At 47.3% G+C, this 18,047-nt stretch overlaps 1 protein-coding gene across 6 annotated transcripts; it reads left to right on the top strand.

The window, feature by feature from the left end:
- The first annotated feature begins 2,114 nt into the window (after positions 1–2,114).
- On the top strand, positions 2,115–16,349 carry LOC120033384 (vacuolar protein sorting-associated protein 16 homolog). Of its 6 annotated transcripts, none has more exons than XM_038979710.1 (19): positions 2,115–2,318; positions 2,554–2,642; positions 2,847–2,938; positions 3,061–3,189; positions 3,260–3,404; positions 3,509–3,624; positions 3,714–3,836; positions 4,142–4,287; positions 4,846–5,017; positions 6,317–6,448; positions 6,658–6,821; positions 6,899–7,007; positions 8,245–8,379; positions 10,876–11,082; positions 11,173–11,355; positions 11,526–11,695; positions 15,206–15,332; positions 15,420–15,523; positions 15,618–16,349. In XM_038979710.1, exons 1-19 carry the CDS (start codon positions 2,269–2,271, stop codon positions 15,760–15,762), a joined length of 2,538 nt encoding a protein of 845 aa, XP_038835638.1. In that variant the 5' UTR covers positions 2,115–2,268; the 3' UTR covers positions 15,763–16,349. The 6 variants fall into 6 exon arrangements, 5 of the variants coding, with proteins under 5 accessions (XP_038835638.1, XP_038835641.1, XP_038835642.1 ...); XM_038979711.1 differs by having other exon boundaries at positions 2,116–2,318; positions 15,206–15,302; XR_005473956.1 differs by lacking the exon at positions 15,206–15,332 and having other exon boundaries at positions 15,618–15,735.
- The last annotated feature ends 1,698 nt before the right edge of the window (positions 16,350–18,047 follow it).

Genomic DNA, 18,047 nt, shown 5'->3' with positions numbered 1-18,047 from the left:
GGGCTCCCTAGTGGGGCATCACTGCAGACACTCTGGTTCAAATCCAGGCTTTATCACAACTGGCTGTGATTGGGAGTCCCATAGGGCAGCGCACAATTGACCTGGGTTTGGCCATCATTGTAAATAAGAATTTGTTTTTAAATGACTTTCCTAGTTAAATAAAGGTTAAATAAAAAACATTTAAAAATGTATTCATCATGCTGATTAATCAGCTTCTTGATATGCCACACCTGTCAAGTGGATGGATTATCTTGACAAAGGAGAAATGCTCACTAACAAGGGATGTAAACAAATTTGAGCGAAATAAGCTTTTTGTGCATATGGAAAATATCAGGGATCTTTTATTTCAGCTCATGAAACATGGAACCATTATCACAGCATATTGGCTATATGCCTGGCCGGCTAATATTGATATTCTCAGATCATATTATATTTAAAACTCAGCCTTTGATAACAAAATAGATCAGTCGGTGTAGCACTTGTGAGGCACAGCTAAACAGAAATGATTTGCTTTTTATATGACTGGACTGATGGTACCTGCATCTGTAAGGGTGCTTTCAAGACAACTCGGGATTCTGAAAAAAAGAGGTACAATTATGACGTCATCTTCAGTTTGGAAAGTCGGAGCTCTAGAAAATGCCCGAGTTTCCCACTTGGAATTCTGAGTTGGATGACTGTTCAAAGCGATTTTCCTTGGTAATTTTTTTCCCTGAGTTCCCAGTTGTGAAGTCGGATGTCTGAGATTAGGTTAAACAGATTAGAGGTAAAACAGAAGTCTGAGACGCACTGCAGTCAGAAGTCTGAGATTTCACACTTGTTTTGAACACTGTATTAGTCTCAGCGAAGGAGAGAGCAGCATAGGGTCCGCCTCTCACGGTCCCTGCTCTCTCCTTCTTTTCCTCCAGTGAGTCTGACCAGAGAGAGGGGACACCGTCTTCCACCTGATGGCGCAACTCGAGTCACACCACATCTGCCTCATGCACAAATTCATGTTGTTCCTATGACCAGAGAAAGTGTAATATTCCTTGATATTAAAATAGACATGAAGAGTTGCTAATAATAATAAAACCGCCGGGCTATAGATTCACTTGGCTACTCGTTCATTGCAGCTGCAGCACCAGTGGAAGTAGGGAAAATCATGTTTTGTAGTAGTGTTGAATAAAAACCCAGTCATAACAACAGCAGCTCTTTGCTGTATTCTCTGAAAGTCTCTCTCTGGTCATTGTCTTAAAAGTTTGAAAATCTTACATTGGCTAGTATCAAACTTTGCTGTGGCATTGGTCGTGGAAGCTGTAGTCACAGTAATTTGAGCTATCTGATTGGCCAGCACAGTAGGCACACTCGGGTAGGCGAAGTTTGTCTTTTCATTAAATTATTAAAAATGGGACCACTTTCCCATCCGGTGCGCAGGGCTTCTGAATGAAGTGCACCTACTGCCAACAGCACAACATGTAAAAAAAAAAAAAAAAATGAGCGCATGCCTTTATCATTGTCTTTTCTACGGAAATGTTTCATGATCGACTAGGAATGCCTTGAAGATCGGCCAGTCCACTGGTTGGCGACCACTGGTTTAGAGTTTGGATTTTTGCTTTGCCTACTAAATTAAGATCTAAAACAAAGATTGACCACAGCCCGTCGTTTGAAATGGGAACAAATGAGTCATAGTGGGCAGAACAAGCAAGGAGATGGGCAAAGCCAAGCACGATTTAGCGAGATCCTATTGGCGCGTTGTAGCATGCATTTGAATATTTACGTTCGGGAACTCAATTCGCCCTTGCACTCCTTTTAAACAATGCAATTTTTTTCTCAGCTTTAGCAAAGGGTAAAATCTACAAAACTTAGTCCACTATGTTCGTAACAGATTATAGTTTTGGGAACAGAAAACTGTATTGAGACCAAATGTTTCATCGATGAGAAAACGTCCAAAATCCATCTCGTTCCAGCTTCTCCCACTGCCGGACACTTGGCTTCCTACTCACTATCATATTTGGTAGTGAGTGGAATCGCCAACAGGATGCTTCACATTTATACATCCGGTTAAATATCTGTCTAATTGTCAGTGGCTAAACACAAACTGCAGTCTCCAACCAGTTACTGGCGGTAATGAACGGTGTTCTTCCGTCGTCGTAAAGAGAAGAAGAAAATCCGGAACTAGGCTGCTCTCGACAAAACGTCAGATGACAGGCGAATCTAAACAATAACAAATACACACGCCACCAAATTAGTTATACAAACCATATGCCAGGGTTATAATTTACGGGGTGAAGCATGGCATTTATAACGGCAAACTGGAATCCGCTCGGGGAAGCGTTTTACAGGTAAGCAGATTTTAGCTAGCTAGTTGTGTTAGCTTGCTCACATGACCAGAATCTTTGCAAAATGCTAACGTTAGCTAGCTAGATATATTTCATATTTAGGTTGACTCTGTCGTGTGTGTGTGTGTGTGTGTGTGTGTGTGTGTGTGTGTGTGTGTGTGTGTGTGTGTGTGTGTGTGTGTGTGGTGTGTGTGTGTGTGTGTGTGTGTGTGTGTGTGTGTGTGTTTCCACTCTACAGGAAGATCGAGCTGTATGAGATGGGATGGAGCTTGAGAGATGGGCTCAAGGAATGCCTGGTGGCAGCAGCCCCATACGGGGGACCGATCGGTGAGTACATACACACACACACCAATATGATGGAGCAGAGAGAATCACTTGCACAATTTGGAGAAACTCACATTGTTGCAAAATATTTATAATCTACAACATGTGTATTCTAACCACATAGCTAATTAAAGAAGCATGTTTCTCACTCTCTCTCCGTCTCTCTATCCCTCCCTCCATCTATTTCCCTTCATCACCATCTCTCAGCTCTTCTAAGGCAGCCACAGAGGCCTTCCTCCAGCGCACGGCCCCAGTTGGAGATCTACTCTTCCTCAGGCGTGAACATGGCCAGCTTCCCGGTACACACACACACACACACACACACACACACACACACACACACACACACACACACACTTATTCATTCTTTCTCTGTCTGTCCCTCCCATTCTCCTGCACTCCGTCCCACTCGTTTCTCCAGTGGAAGAGTGGCCCAGTGAGACAGCTGGGTTGGACGGTGTGTGATGACCTGCTGTGTATCCAGGAGGATGGCACAGTCCTCATCTACGACCTGTTTGGTGCCTTCAAAAGACACTTCAGCATGGGCAACGTGAGCACACATAACACAAAAAAACATGATAGAAACATGATCATCCACCTGACGTGTGTGTCTTTGACAGGAGGTGGTTCAAAACCAGGTGCTGGAAGCCAAGGTGTTCCACTCGCCCTACGGAACCGGTGTCGCCATAGTGACGGGAGCCTCACGCTTCACCCTGGCCACGAACATTGACGACCTGAAGCTGAGGAGACTCCCGGAAGTCCCAGGTGTGTGTACATGTGTGTATGTGAAATCCTGTCAGTCCTCAATTCCAAATGAATTGAGACATTTTTCACTATTTAATTGATTAATTGGTGTGTTGTTCCTACAGGCCTCCAGGGGGCACCCTCCTGCTGGGCAGTGCTGACTCAGGACAGACAGACCAAAGTGCTGCTGGCCAACGGAGCTGACCTCTACATACTGGACAACACATCCTGCACCCCTGTGGTGAGACAAACACACGCAACTTATTCATTACTATGTCTAATCAAACTTGCTCTCTCACCTCTAACTGTGTGTGTGTGTGTTTGTTCCAGACACCTCCAGGCCTCTCTCCCCAGGCCTGTAGCATCGTGAACATGGCTGTGTCATTCAGCTATAAGTACCTGGCTCTGTTCACAGACTCTGGACACCTGTGGATGGGCTCAGCCAACTTCAAGGTAACATGGATTACTATCCCTCATACTGTATGGCTCCATGATGTGGCTAGCTTCCATTATTATCTATTGTCTATACACACCAGTGGTCCTCAACCCATCCAGGCATTACCAGTCTTATCACAGGTTATCTAGGTTGCCAGGCAGCCGTAGAGTGTAAATCGCTCTGGTGTGGGGAGTGCTGACCATTTTGGGCCAAGAGTTTTTTCCTGTCAAGCTACATCGTCAGTAGAAGCCCTGTATATCAGACATGTCTAATGTAGATGTGTATTATGGCAGTCTGCTACTGACTGTTGTTTGTTCCCCAGGACAAGCTGAGTGAGGTGGACACCAAGGTGAGGACCCCTCCTAAACAGATGGTCTGGTGCAGAAGGCCAAAGAGCCAGCAGCCCTCTGTGGTAATCATGTGGGACAGGCTCCTACTGGTGGCCGGAGAGTGTACAGACACCATCCAGTATCCTTCAGCTCACAGCAGTTATGCAAGCAGTTGTTCCTGTTAGTTCAGCTAGCTTGTTCCTGTTAGTTCAGCTAGCTTGTTCCTGTTAGTTCAGCTAGCTTGTTCCTGTTAGTTCAGCTAGCTTGTTCCTGTTAGTTCAGCTAGCTTGTTCCTGTTAGTTCAGCTAGCTTGTTCCTGTTAGTTCAGCTAGCTTGTTCCTGTTAGTTCAGCTAGCTTGTTCCTGTTAGTTCAGCTAGCTTGTTCCTGTTAGTTCAGCTAGCTTGTTCCTGTTAGTTCAGCTAGCTTGTTCCTGTTAGTTCAGCTAGCTAGTTCCTGTTAGTTCAGCTAGCTAGTTCCTGTTAGTTCAGCTAGCTAGTTCCTGTTAGTTCAGATAGCTAGTTCCTGTTAGTTCAGATAGCTAGTTCCTGTTGGTTTGTTACTGTTAAAGGTACAATTACCAATATGACATTAAATGTACAATTACCAATTCTGCTCACAGACATCAACACAAGCGTAATAAAAATCTGCCACTGATCCAAATGTGTGCCCTCTCATGGAGCCTTAACCAGTGTTTAGATACACTCTGGATGAGGAGAGTGTGTGTGTAGCAGAGCTAGATGGAGTGAGGATCGTAGGAGGGTCCAGGCATGAGCTGCTGCAGGAGGTGCCCTCGGCCTGCCAGGACATCTTTAAAATCGCCTCCATGGCTCCTGGAGCTTTACTACTGGAGGCACACAAGGAGTACGAGGTACGTGTCTGTGTCTGGGAGGTACGCGTCTGTGTCTGGGAGGTACGCGTCTGTGTCTGGGAGGTACGCGTCTGTGTCTGGGAGGTACGCGTCTGTGTCTGGGAGGTACGCGTCTGTGTCTGGGAGGTACGCGTCTGTGTCTGGGAGGTACGCGTCTGTGTCTGGGAGGTACGCGTCTGTGTCTGGGAGGTACGCGTCTGTGTCTGGGAGGTACGCGTCTGTGTCTGGGAGGTACGCGTCTGTGTCTGGGAGGTACGCGTCTGTGTCTGGGAGGTACGCGTCTGTGTCTGGGAGGTACGCGTCTGTGTCTGGGAGGTACGCGTCTGTGTCTGGGAGGTACGCGTCTGTGTCTGGGAGGTACGCGTCTGTGTCTGGGAGGTACGCGTCTGTGTCTGGGAGGTACGCGTCTGTGTCTGGGAGGTACGCGTCTGTGTCTGGGAGGTACGCGTCTGTGTCTGGGAGGTACGCGTCTGTGTCTGGGAGGTACGCGTCTGTGTCTGGGAGGTACGCGTCTGTGTCTGGGAGGCACGCGTCTGTGTCTGGGAGGCACGCGTCTGGGATGGACGCGTCTGTGTCTGGGAGGTACGCGTCTGTGTCTGGGAGGTACGCGTCTGTGTCTGGGAGGTACGCGTCTGTGTCTGGGAGGCACGCGTCTGTGTCTGGGAGGCACGCGTCTGTGTCTGGGAGGCACGCGTCTGTGTCTGGGAGGTACGCGTCTGTGTCTGGGAGGTACGCGTCTGTGTCTGGGAGGTACGCGTCTGTGTCTGGGAGGTACGCGTCTGTGTCTGGGAGGTACGCGTCTGTGTCTGGGAGGTACGCGTCTGTGTCTGGGAGGCACGCGTCTGGGATGGACGCGTCTGTGTCTGGGAGGTACGCGTCTGTGTCTGGGAGGCACGCGTCTGTGTCTGGGAGGCACGCGTCTGTGTCTGGGAGGCACGCGTCTGTGTCTGGGAGGCACGCGTCTGTGTCTGGGAGGCACGCGTCTGTGTCTGGGAGGCACGCGTCTGTGTCTGGGAGGCACGCGTCTGTGTCTGGGAGGTACGCGTCTGTGTCTGGGAGGTACGCGTCTGTGTCTGGGAGGTACGCGTCTGTGTCTGGGAGGTACGCGTCTGTGTCTGGGAGGTACGCGTCTGTGTCTGGGAGGTACGTGTCTGTTAGGTACGTGTCTGGGAGGTACGTGTCTGTGTCTGGCCGTGTGACTGTAAGAGCTTTCCACTTTACTGAATACATGTATCGGAGGAGATGGTTTTGCGTGATGTGTGTGTGTGTGTGTGTGTGTGTGTGTGTGTGTGTGTGTAGAAGTCCAGTCAGAAGGCAGATGAGTACCTGAGAGAGATAAAGGAACAGAGTGTATTGGGGGAAGCGGTGAGACAGTGTGTGGAGGCTGCCGGTTATGAACATGAACCAGAGACCCAGAAAACACTGCTCAGGGTAAGACACACTCTTTCTCTCTCCCTCTACCTTGCTCGCTCTCTCTCCCTATGTCTTCCTCTCTCTCTCACTTCTTTTCTCTCTCTCCCATCTATGCCTGCATGCTAAGTTGAAGATAAAAATGAGTCAGTCCACAGATATATTCATGTTTTTCTCCCCCACTCTGTTCCTCTCTCCCTCCCTCCCTCACCCTCTCTCCCTGCCTCTAGGCTGCGTCGTTTGGGAAGTGTTTTCTCAGTAACTACCCACCAGAGCCGTTTGTCAGTATGTGTCGAGATCTGAAAGTTCTCAACTCTGTCCGAGACTACACCGTGGGGATCCCCCTCACACACACACAGTACAAACAGATGACTGTTCAGGTCCTCATTGACAGGTAACAGCCCAGGTGTGTGTGTGTGGGTGTGTGTTTACACGGTGTGTGTGTGTGTTTACTCTCTGTATGTTAAACAGGTTGGTGTACCGTAAGCTGTATCCCCTGGCCATTGAGATCTGTCGCTATCTGAAGACACCGGAGTACCAGGGAGTCAGCAGAGTTCTTAAGCACTGGGCCTGCTGCAAGGTGAGACCGAGGGCTCATTTACCTGCATGTATGTTCTTAACATGCTCTAACAGGTACAGTGCTGTGGAAAACTATTTGCCCCCATTCAAATGTTCTCTACTTTTGCATATTTTTGATACTGAATCTGGTCAGATCTTCAACCAAAACCTAATATTAGATAAAAGGAACCTGAGTTTACAAAGTTATGCAACACCCAATGCCCATGTGTGAAAAAGTAATTGCCCCCTTACACTCAATAACTTGTTTTACCACCTTTAGCTGCAATGACTCCAACCAAACACTTCCTGTAGTTGTTGATCAGTCTCTCACGTCGCTGTGGAGGAATGTTGGTCCACTCTTCCATGCAGAACTGCTGTAACTTGTGTTAACAAGCATGAACTGGTTTGACCAAAAAAGTGATAGTTTTGACTCATCTGTCCATAGAATATTCTTCCAAGAGTCTTGATGATCATCCAGGTGCTTTTTGTCAAACTTGAGTCCACTTTTTGGACGAGATGGGTCCCATTATGTCTGGAGAAAACCAAACACTGCATTTCACAGTAAGAACCTCATACCAACGGTCAGCATGGTGGTGGTAGTGTGAGGGTTTGGGGATGCTTTGCTGCCTCAGGACCTGGACCACTTGCCTTAATAGAAGGAACCATGAATTCTGCTCTGTATCAGAGAATTCTACAGGAGAATGTCAGGCCATCCGTCTGGGAGCTGAAGCACAGCTGGGTCATGCAGCAAGACAATGATCCAACACACACAATCAAGTCTACATGAAAATGACAAAAAAAATGTTTTGACGTTTTCGAATGGCCTAGTCAAAGTCCAGACCTAATCCCAATTGAGATGTTGTGGCAGGACTTGAAACAAGCAGTTCATGCTTAAAAACCCACAAATGTCACTGAGTTAAAGCAGTTCTGCATGGAAGAGTGGGACAAAATTCCTCCACAGTGAGGTGAGAGACTGATCAACTACAGGAAGTGTTTGGTTGGAGTCATTGCAGCTGAAGGAGGTACAACCAGTTATTGAGTGTAAGGGGGCAATTACTTTTTGACACAGGGGCATTGGGTGTTGTATAGCTTTGCTAATGAAATAAAAATATATTTTTAGTTATATGTGAACTCAGGTTCCTTTTATCTAATATCAGGTTTTGGTTGAAGGTCTGATGACATTCAGTAAAATGAAAAAGGGGGCAGATAGTTTTCCTGGGACTGTACCTCTTGAGATTGAAATAAAACGTGTGTCTCAGGTCCAGCAGAAAGAAGAGCCTGATGAGTCCATAGCACATGCTGTCAGTGTGAAGCTGGGTGAGGCAGCAGGAATCTCCTACTCTGAGATCGCTGCCAGAGCATATGAGTGTGGCAGGACGGAACTGGCCATCAAGGTACACACACACACACACACACACCAGCAGGCCTGAACTGACTATCAAGGGACAGCCACACCCTGCCTCACGTGCTTCCAACAGAAGAGAGAGTGATTAGAGGCAATCAAAAAGACATCATTTGGATGGATTGAACATGCTCACAGAGGTTTATCATTGGGAATGTTACCTTGACAATACTCTTTCCCTCTCCCACCACCCTCTCCTCTCTTTCCCTCTCCCACCACCCTCTCCTCTCTTTCCCTCTCCCACCACCCTCTCCTCTCTTTCCCTCTGTCACCACCCTCTCCTCTCTTTCCCTCTGTCACCACCCTCTCCTCTTTCTTTCCCTCTGTCACCACCCTCTCCTCTCTTTCCCTCTCCCACCACCCTCTCCTCTCTTTCCCTCTGTCACCACCCTCTCCTCTCTTTCCCTCTGTCACCACCCTCTCCTCTCTTTCTTTCCCTCTGTCACCACCCTCTCCTCTCTTTCTTTCCCTCTGTCACCACCCTCTCCTCTCTTTCTTTCCCTCTGTCACCACCCTCTCCTCTCTTTCTTTCCCTCTGTCACCACCCTCTCTTTCTTTCCCTCTGTCACCACCCTCTCCTCTCTTTCTTTCCCTCTCCCACCACCCTCTCCTCTCTTTCTTTCCCTCTGTCACCACCCTCTCCTCTCTTTCCTTCTCCTCTCTTTCCCTGTCCCACCACCCTCTCCTCTCTTTCCCTCTCCCACCACCCTCTCCTCTCTTTCCCTCTCCCACCACCTTCTCCTCTCTTTCCCTCTGTCACCACCCTCTCCTCTCTTTCCCTCTGTCACCACCCTCTCCTCTTTCTTTCCCTCTCCCACCACCCTCTCCTCTTTCTTTCCCTCTCCCACCACCCTCTCCTCTCTTTCCCTCTGTCACCACCCTCTCCTCTCTTTCCCTCTGTCACCACCCTCTCCTCTCTTTCTTTCCCTCTGTCACCACCCTCTCCTCTCTTTCTTTCCCTCTGTCACCACCCTCTCCTCTCTTTCTTTCCCTCTGTCACCACCCTCTCCTCTCTTTCTTTCCCTCTGTCACCACCCTCTCCTCTCTTTCTTTCCCTCTCCCGCCACCCTCTCCTCTCTTTCTTTCCCTCTGTCACCACCCTCTCCTCTCTTTCCCTGTCCCACCACCCTCTCCTCTCTTTCCCTCTCCCACCACCCTCTCCTCTCTTTCCCTCTCCCACCACCTTCTCCTCTCTTTCCCTCTCCCACTACCTTCTCCTCTCTTTCCCTCTCCCACCTTTCTTTCCCTCTGTCATCACCCTCTCCTCTCTTTCCCTCTCCCACCACCCTCTCCTCTCTTTCCCTCTCCCACCACCCTCTCCTCTCTTTCCCTCTCCCACCACCCTCTCCTCTCTTTCCCGCTGTCACCACCCTCTCCTCTCTTTCCCGCTGTCTCCACCCTCTCTTTCCCTCTGTCACCACCCTCTCCTCTCTTTCCCACTGTCACCACCCTCTCCTCTCTTTCCCACTGTCACCACCCTCTCTTTCCCGCTGTCACCACCCTCTCTTTCCCTCTGTCATCACCCTCTCCTCTCTTTCCCTCTGTCATCACCCTCTCCTCTCTTTCCCTCTGTCATCACCCTCTCCTCTCTTTCCCTCTGTCATCACCCTCTCCTCTCTTTCCCTCTGTCATCACCCTCTCCTCTCTTTCCCTCTGTCACCACCCTCTCCTCTCTTTCCCTCTGTCACCACCCTCTCCTCTCTTTCCCTCTGTCACCACCCTCTCCTCTCTTTCCCTCTGTCACCACCCTCTCCTCTCTTTCTTTCCCTCTGTCACCACCCTCTCCTCTCTTTCTTTCCCTCTGTCACCACCCTCTCCTCTCTTTCTTTCCCTCTGTCACCACCCTCTCCTCTCTTTCTTTCCCTCTGTCACCACCCTCTCTCCTCTCTTTCTTTCCCTCTGTCACCACCCTCTCTCCTCTCTTTCTTTCCCTCTGTCACCACCCTCTCCTCTCTTTCTTTCCCTCTGCCTCCTCCCTCTCCTCTCTTTCTTTCCCTCTGTCACCACCCTCTCTCCTCTCTTTCTTTCCCTCTGTCACCACCCTCTCTCCTCTCTTTCTTTCCCTCTGTCACCACCCTCTCTCCTCTCTTTCTTTCCCTCTGCCTCCTCCCTCTCCTCTCTTTCTTTCCCTCTGTCACCACCCTCTCTCCTCTCTTTCTTTCCCTCTGTCACCACCCTCTCTCCTCTCTTTCTTTCCCTCTGTCACCACCCTCTCTCCTCTCTTTCTTTCCCTCTGCCTCCTCCCTCTCCTCTCTTTCTTTCCCTCTGTCACCACCCTCTCTCCTCTCTTTCTTTCCATCTGTCACCACCCTCTCTCCTCTCTTTCTTTCCATCTGTCACCACCCTCTCTCCTCTCTTTCTTTCCCTCTGTCACCACCCTCTCTCCTCTCTTTCTTTCCCTCTGCCTCCTCCCTCTCCTCTCTTTCTTTCTTTCCCTCTGCCTCCTCCCTCTCCTCCCAACAATTTTTGCCTCTCTCTCTGGGTCTAGTTGTTGGAGTTTGAGCCTCGTTCTGGGGAGCAGGTCCCCCTGCTACTGAAGATGAAGAGGAGTCAACTGGCCCTGAGTAAAGCTATAGAGAGTGGAGACACAGACCTGGTTTACACGGTGGTGACATACCTGAAGAACGAGATGAACAGAGGAGACTTCTTCATGACGCTCAGAAACCAACCGGTAGCCCTGAGCCTCTACCGACAGGTATATACACAGACACACACACACACACACAACTCAGACTCTACACACAGGTACACACGCACAAAATGTGGTTTAATGTGTGTGTGTTAGTTCTGTAAGCACCAGGAACAGGACACACTGAAGGATCTGTTCAACCAAGACGATGACCATCAGGAGCTGGGTAACTTCTACGTCAAGGCCAGTTACAAGGAGAAGAAGCTGGAGGCTCGCCTGTCTCTGCTGCAGAGTGCTGTGGACGAGTACAACAAGGCCAGGAACGAGTTTGCAGCCAAGGTAAGACCCAGACAGTTTTAATTGCATATTTGGTCTCACCAGGCTCTGAATAGCATTAGCACTTTGGACCAAAAATGAACATGTATATTAGATCATGACAATGTTCTCAAAATGTTGTCTCATTATTATTATTATTATGTTCTCTGTCTCTCTGTCTCTGTCTGCCCCAGGCGACAGAGGAGGAGATGAAGCTGCTACGGTTCCAGAGGCGTCTGGATGAGGAGAAGGGAGAGGCTCTGCTGGGCCTGTCTCTCCAGGAGACTCTGCATGCCCTCCTCACCTCCAACTTCCACAAGCAGGCTGAACAGCTCTACAGGGACTTCAGGGTGCCAGACAAAAGGTAAGGGCTGTGTGTTATGCTGCTTTCAAGACACCTGGGAACTCTGGGGGAAAAAACAAGGTCAAATCATAACGTCAGTGATCTTCAGGTCGGAATATTTGAGTTCTACAAAGTTGCCAGAGTTTCCGAGTTGGATGACCGTTCAAAATGATTCGGAGCTTGTTCTCTCCCCCCCCCCCCCCCCCCCCCCCTTAGTTGTCTTGAACGCTCGGAAGTCAGAGATTTCCCAGTTGTGAGTACCCAGTTGTTTTGAACGCGGCATATTGTCACTGTGTCGTCGCATATTGAACACGTCACTTTGTAGTACCTTATCAATGACGTCACTGTGTAGTCCATTCTTGATTTTATTTTATTAGGATCCATACTGGGGTCCGACACAACGAAAAAGACATTACTGGCAGCTTCATTAAATAGTACCCACAAAACACCAGTCTCAACGTCATCAGTGAAGAAGCGACTCCGGGACGCTGGCCTTCTAGGCAGAGTTCCTCTGTCCAGTGTCTGCGTTCTTTTGCCCAACTTAATCTTTTATTTTTATTGGCCAGTCTAAGATTTGGCTTTTTCTTTTCAACTCTGCCTAGAAGGCCAGCATCCCGGAGTCGCCTCTTCACTGTTGACGTTGAGACAGGTGTTTTGCGGGTACTATTTAATGAAGCTGCCAGTTGAGGACTTGTGAGGCGTCTGTTTCTCAAACTAGACACTCTAATGTACTTGTCCTCTTGCTCAGTTGTGCACCGGGGCCTCCCACATCTCTTTCTATTCTGGTTAGAGCCAGTTTGCGCTGTTCTGTGAAGGGAGTATTACACAGCGTTGTACGAGATCTTCAGTTTCTTGGCAATTTCTCACATGGAATAGCCTTCATTTCTCAGAACAAGAATAGACTGACGAGTTTCAGAAGAACGTTCTTTGTTTCTAGACATTTTGAAGCTGTAATCGAACCCACTAATGCTGATGCTCCAGATACTCAACTAGTCTAAAGAAGGCCAGTTTTATTGCATCTTTAATCCGAACAACAGTTTTCAGCTGTGCTAACGTAATTGCAAAAGGTTTTTCTAATGATCAATTAGCCTTTTAAAATGATAATCTTGGATTGCTAACACAACGTGCCATTGGAACACAGGAGTGATGGTTGCTGATAATGGGCTTCTGTACGCCTATGTAGATATTCCATAAAATATCTGCCGTTTCCAGCTAAAATAGTCATTTACAACATTAACAATGTCTACACTGTATTTTTGATCAATTTGATGTTATTTTAATGATCAAAAAACGTTGTTGTTTTTTCTTCTTTTTTTTTCTTTTTCTAAGTGACCCCAAACTTTTGAACGGTAGTGTACATTTAAAAACATTAACATGTAGTCTGTGTGTATCTATCAGTTCCACATACATGTCAGTACATACACACAACAGGTAGGTCACATGTGGGAGAGGCGTTGTGAGGTGTTGCTTTACTTGTATTTTTTAAACCAGGTTTGCTCTTCATTTGCGTTTTATATGAGAAGGGAGTTCCATGCAATCATGGCTCCATATAATACTGTACGTTTCCTTGAATTTGTTCTGGACCTGGGGACTGAAAAGACCCCTGGTGGCATGTCTGGTGGGGTTAGTGTGTGTGTCAGAGCTGTGTGTAAAACCAGAGGGAGAGAGATGAGACAACACTGTAATAATGAGACAACACTGTAATAATGAGACAACACTATAATAATGAGACCACACTATAATAATGAGACCACAATGAGACCACACTGTAATAATGAGACCACACTGTAATAATGAGACCACACTGTAATAATGAGACCACACTATAATAATGAGACCACACTGTAATAATGAGACCACACTGTAATAATGAGACCACACTGTAATAATGAGACCACACTGTAATAATGAGACCACACTGTAATAATGAGACCACACTATAATAATGAGACCACACTATAATAATGAGACCACAATGAGACCACACTGTAATAATGAGACCACACTGTAATAATGAGACCACACTGTAATAATGAGACCACACTATAATAATGAGACCACACTGTAATAATGAGACCACACTATAATAATGAGACCACACTATAATAATGAGACCACACTATAATAATGAGACCACACTATAATAATGAGACCACAATGAGACCACACTGTAATAATGAGACCACACTGTAATAATGAGACCACACTATAATAATGAGACCACACTATAATAATGAGACCACACTATAATAATGAGACCACAATGAGACCACACTGTAATAATGAGACCACACTGTAATAATGAGACCACACTGTAATAATGAGACCACACTGTAATAATGAGACCACACTATAATAATGAGACCACACTATAATAATGAGACCACAATGAGACCACACTGTAATAATGAGACCACACTGTAATAATGAGACCACACTATAATAATGAGACCACACTATAATAATGAGACCACACTGTAATAATGAGACCACACTGTAATAATGAGACCACACTATAATAATGAGACCACACTATAATAATGAGACCACAATGAGACCACACTGTAATAATGAGACCACACTGTAATAATGAGACCACACTATAATAATGAGACCACAATGAGACCACACTGTAATAATAAGACCACACTGTAATAATGAGACCACACTGTAATAATGAGACCACACTATAATAATGAGACCACACTGTAATAATGAGACCACACTGTAATAATGAGACCACACTGTAATAATGAGACCACACTGTAATAATGAGACCACACTATAATAATGAGACCACACTGTAATAATGAGACCACACTGTAATAATGAGACCACACTATAATAATGAGACCACACTGTAATAATGAGACCACACTGTAATAATGAGACCACACTATAATAATGAGACCACAATGAGACCACACTGTAATAATGAGACCACACTGTAATAATGAGACCACACTGTAATAATGAGACCACACTGTGATAATGAGACCACACTGTAATAATGAGACCACACTATAATAATGAGACCACACTATAATAATGAGACCACACTATAATAATGAGACCACAATGAGACCACACTGTAATAATGAGACCACACTGTAATAATGAGACCACACTATAATAATGAGACCACACTATAATAATGAGACCACACTATAATAATGAGACAACACTTTGAAAACATTATCATGGTCTAATTTGACATTGCATAACTTCTTACTTTTATAAGAAAACAGTCAGTCTCTCCTCAACTCTTATCCAAGAGAGACTATCATGCATAGTATTTATATCAGCCCTCTGATTACAATGAAGAGCAAGACGTGCCGCTCTGTTCTGGGCCAGATGCAGTTTAACTAGGTCTTTCCTTGCAGCACTGGACCATACGACTGGACACTAATCAAGATGAGATAAATGACACATTGCTGTCACTGTATAGTCCCTTATTGATGATGTCCCTGTGTAGTCCCTTCTTGATGACGTCACTGTATAGTCCTTTATTGATGATGTCACTGTGATCAGGTACTGGTGGCTGAAGCTGACCGCTCTGGCAGAGAAGGATGACTGGGAGGAGATGGAGAAATTTGCCAAGAGCAAGAAGTCCCCCATTGGCTATCTAGTATGTTGTTTATATAACCTTTATACAAAGGTATTCATCCAATAGGCTACTTGACAGGTCATTTATAACCTTTATACAACTTTAGTTAAGTAACTAACCTCTCTCTTTCTCTCTTAGCCCTTTGTGGAGGTGTGTGTGAAACAACACAATAAGTACGAGGCCAAAAAGTATGTTTCCAAGGTGACCCCAGAGCAAAAGGTCAAAGCCCACCTGGCCATAGGGTGAGTTTGTGTTTGTGTGTGTGTGTGTGTGTGTGTGTGCAGAAGCTAAACTCCTCTTCCTCTCTCTCTCTTTATCCTTCTCTCTCTTTGTCAGTGATCTGGAGGGGGCAGCCGAGGCAGCTATAGAGAGGAGGAGTGAAGGAGAGATCAGCACTGTCCTGTCCCGCTGTTCTCCCACCACAGACCGAGCCCTGCTGGAGAGACTCAACCGAGCAAGATCCACTGCTGCCAAAAAGTGACCTTCCTGAAATCCTATTCAAACCACAAAATATCTCACTGTCAAAAAAGTGAGCCCTATCAAAAACGCTCTAAGAACTGTTGCTGTTGAAAAGTGACCCGTCAACCACCATTCACCCCAGCTCCAGCCTATGTCCTGCTTCAACCACGTTTGGAGGGGAAGGAGTGATTTGGGAAAGAAAGACATTCCAAGCTAACACACACACAGCTTAGACAAGCTGATATCAACAGCACTCCCATACTAACCAGTCATGAAAGAAATGTGCCTCTCGACTGTCTGTTTTAGCCAAGAGATGCAGTGAGATCATCTCAATTCACAATGAATTGCAGTCATATTGTATCTCCTGTGTTTTCAAATCTGTTCAAATGAAGGAAGTGAGAGAAGTACAAACATCACTTTTGACTATTGAGAAGCACAGATTGCTCCCATTTAGTGTCTGCTGTAAGCTGCTTGTGTTACTGACTCTCCTCTCCAGATCATGTGACTGTCGTATTAATGAAACCATGTTGGTGTTGTTCACACACTGCAGACAGTTGTCTCATGTTGTATCACTGAATAAATGCATTCCTTTGTAAAGGAGCTACAAAACGATAGAGGAACACGGTACTCAGGAATGGGATCGGTGTCCTATGGGGAACATTATGGGAACACGGTACTCGGGAATGGGATGGGTGTCCTATGGGGAACATTATGGGAACACGGTACTCGGGAATGGGATGGGTGTTCTATGGGGAACATTATGGGAACACGGTACTCGGGAATGGGATTGGTGTCCTATGGGGAACATTATGGGAACACGGTACTCGGGAATGGGATGGGTGTCCTATGGGGAACATTATGGGAACACGGTACTCGGGAATGGGATCGGTGTCCTATGGGGAACATTATGGGAACACGGTACTCGGGAATGGGATCGGTGTCCTATGGGGAACATTATGGGAACACGGTACTCGGGAATGGGATGGGTGTCCTATGGGGAACATTATGGGAACACGGTACTCGGGAATGGGATGGGTGTCCTATGGGGAACATTATGGGAACACGGTACTCGGGAATGGGATGGGTGTCCTATGGGGAACATTATGGGAACACGGTACTCGGGAATGGGATGGGTGTCCTATGGGGAACATTATGGGAACACGGTACTCGGGAATGGGATGGGTGTCCTATGGGGAACATTATGGGAACACGGTACTCGGGAATGGGATGGGTGTCCTATGGGGAACATTATGGGAACACGGTACTCGGGAATGGGATGGGTGTCCTATGGGGAACATTATGGGAACACGGTACTCGGGAATGGGATCGGTGTCCTATGGGGAACATTATGGGAACACGGTACTCGGGAATGGGATCGGTGTCCTATGGGGAACATTATGGGAACACGGTACTCGGGAATGGGATCGGTGTCCTATGGGGAACATTATGGGAACACGGTACTCGGGAATGGGATGGGTGTCCTATGGGGAACATTATGGGAACACGGTACTCGGGAATGGGATGGGTGTCCTATGGGGAACATTATGGGAACACGGTACTCGGGAATGGGATGGGTGTCCTATGGGGAACATTATGGGAACACGGTACTCGGGAATGGGATCGGTGTCCTATGGGGAACATTATGGGAACACGGTACTCGGGAATGGGATCGGTGTCCTATGGGGAACATTATGGGAACACGGTACTCGGGAATGGGATCGGTGTCCTATGGGGAACATTATGGGAACACGGTACTCGGGAATGGGATGGGTGTCCTATGGGGAACATTATGGGAACACGGTACTCGGGAATGGGATGGGTGTCCTATGGGGAACATTATGGGAACACGGTACTCGGGAATGGGATGGGTGTCCTACGGGGAACATTATGGGAACACGGTACTCGGGAATGGGATGGGTGTCCTATGGGGAACATTATGGGAACACGGTACTCGGGAATGGGATGGGTGTCCTATGGGGAACATTATGGGAACACGGTACTCGGGAATGGGATGGGTGTCCTATGGGGAACATTATGGGAACACGGTACTCGGGAATGGGATCGGTGTCCTACGGGGAACATTATGGGAACACGGTACTCGGGAATGGGATGGGTGTCCTACGGGGAACATTATGGGAACACGGTACTCGGGAATGGGATCGGTGTCCTACGGGGAACATTATGGGAACACGGTACTCGGGAATGGGATGGGTGTCCTACGGGGAACATTATGGGAACACGGCACTCGGGAATGGGATGGGTGTCCTACGGGGAACATTATGGGAACACGGTACTCGGGAATGGGAT

Source organism: Salvelinus namaycush, chromosome 40 (genome assembly GCF_016432855.1).
Source record: "Salvelinus namaycush isolate Seneca chromosome 40, SaNama_1.0, whole genome shotgun sequence".
Lineage (NCBI taxonomy): Eukaryota > Metazoa > Chordata > Actinopteri > Salmoniformes > Salmonidae > Salvelinus > Salvelinus namaycush.
This window is presented reverse-complemented; position numbering and strand designations above follow the sequence as displayed.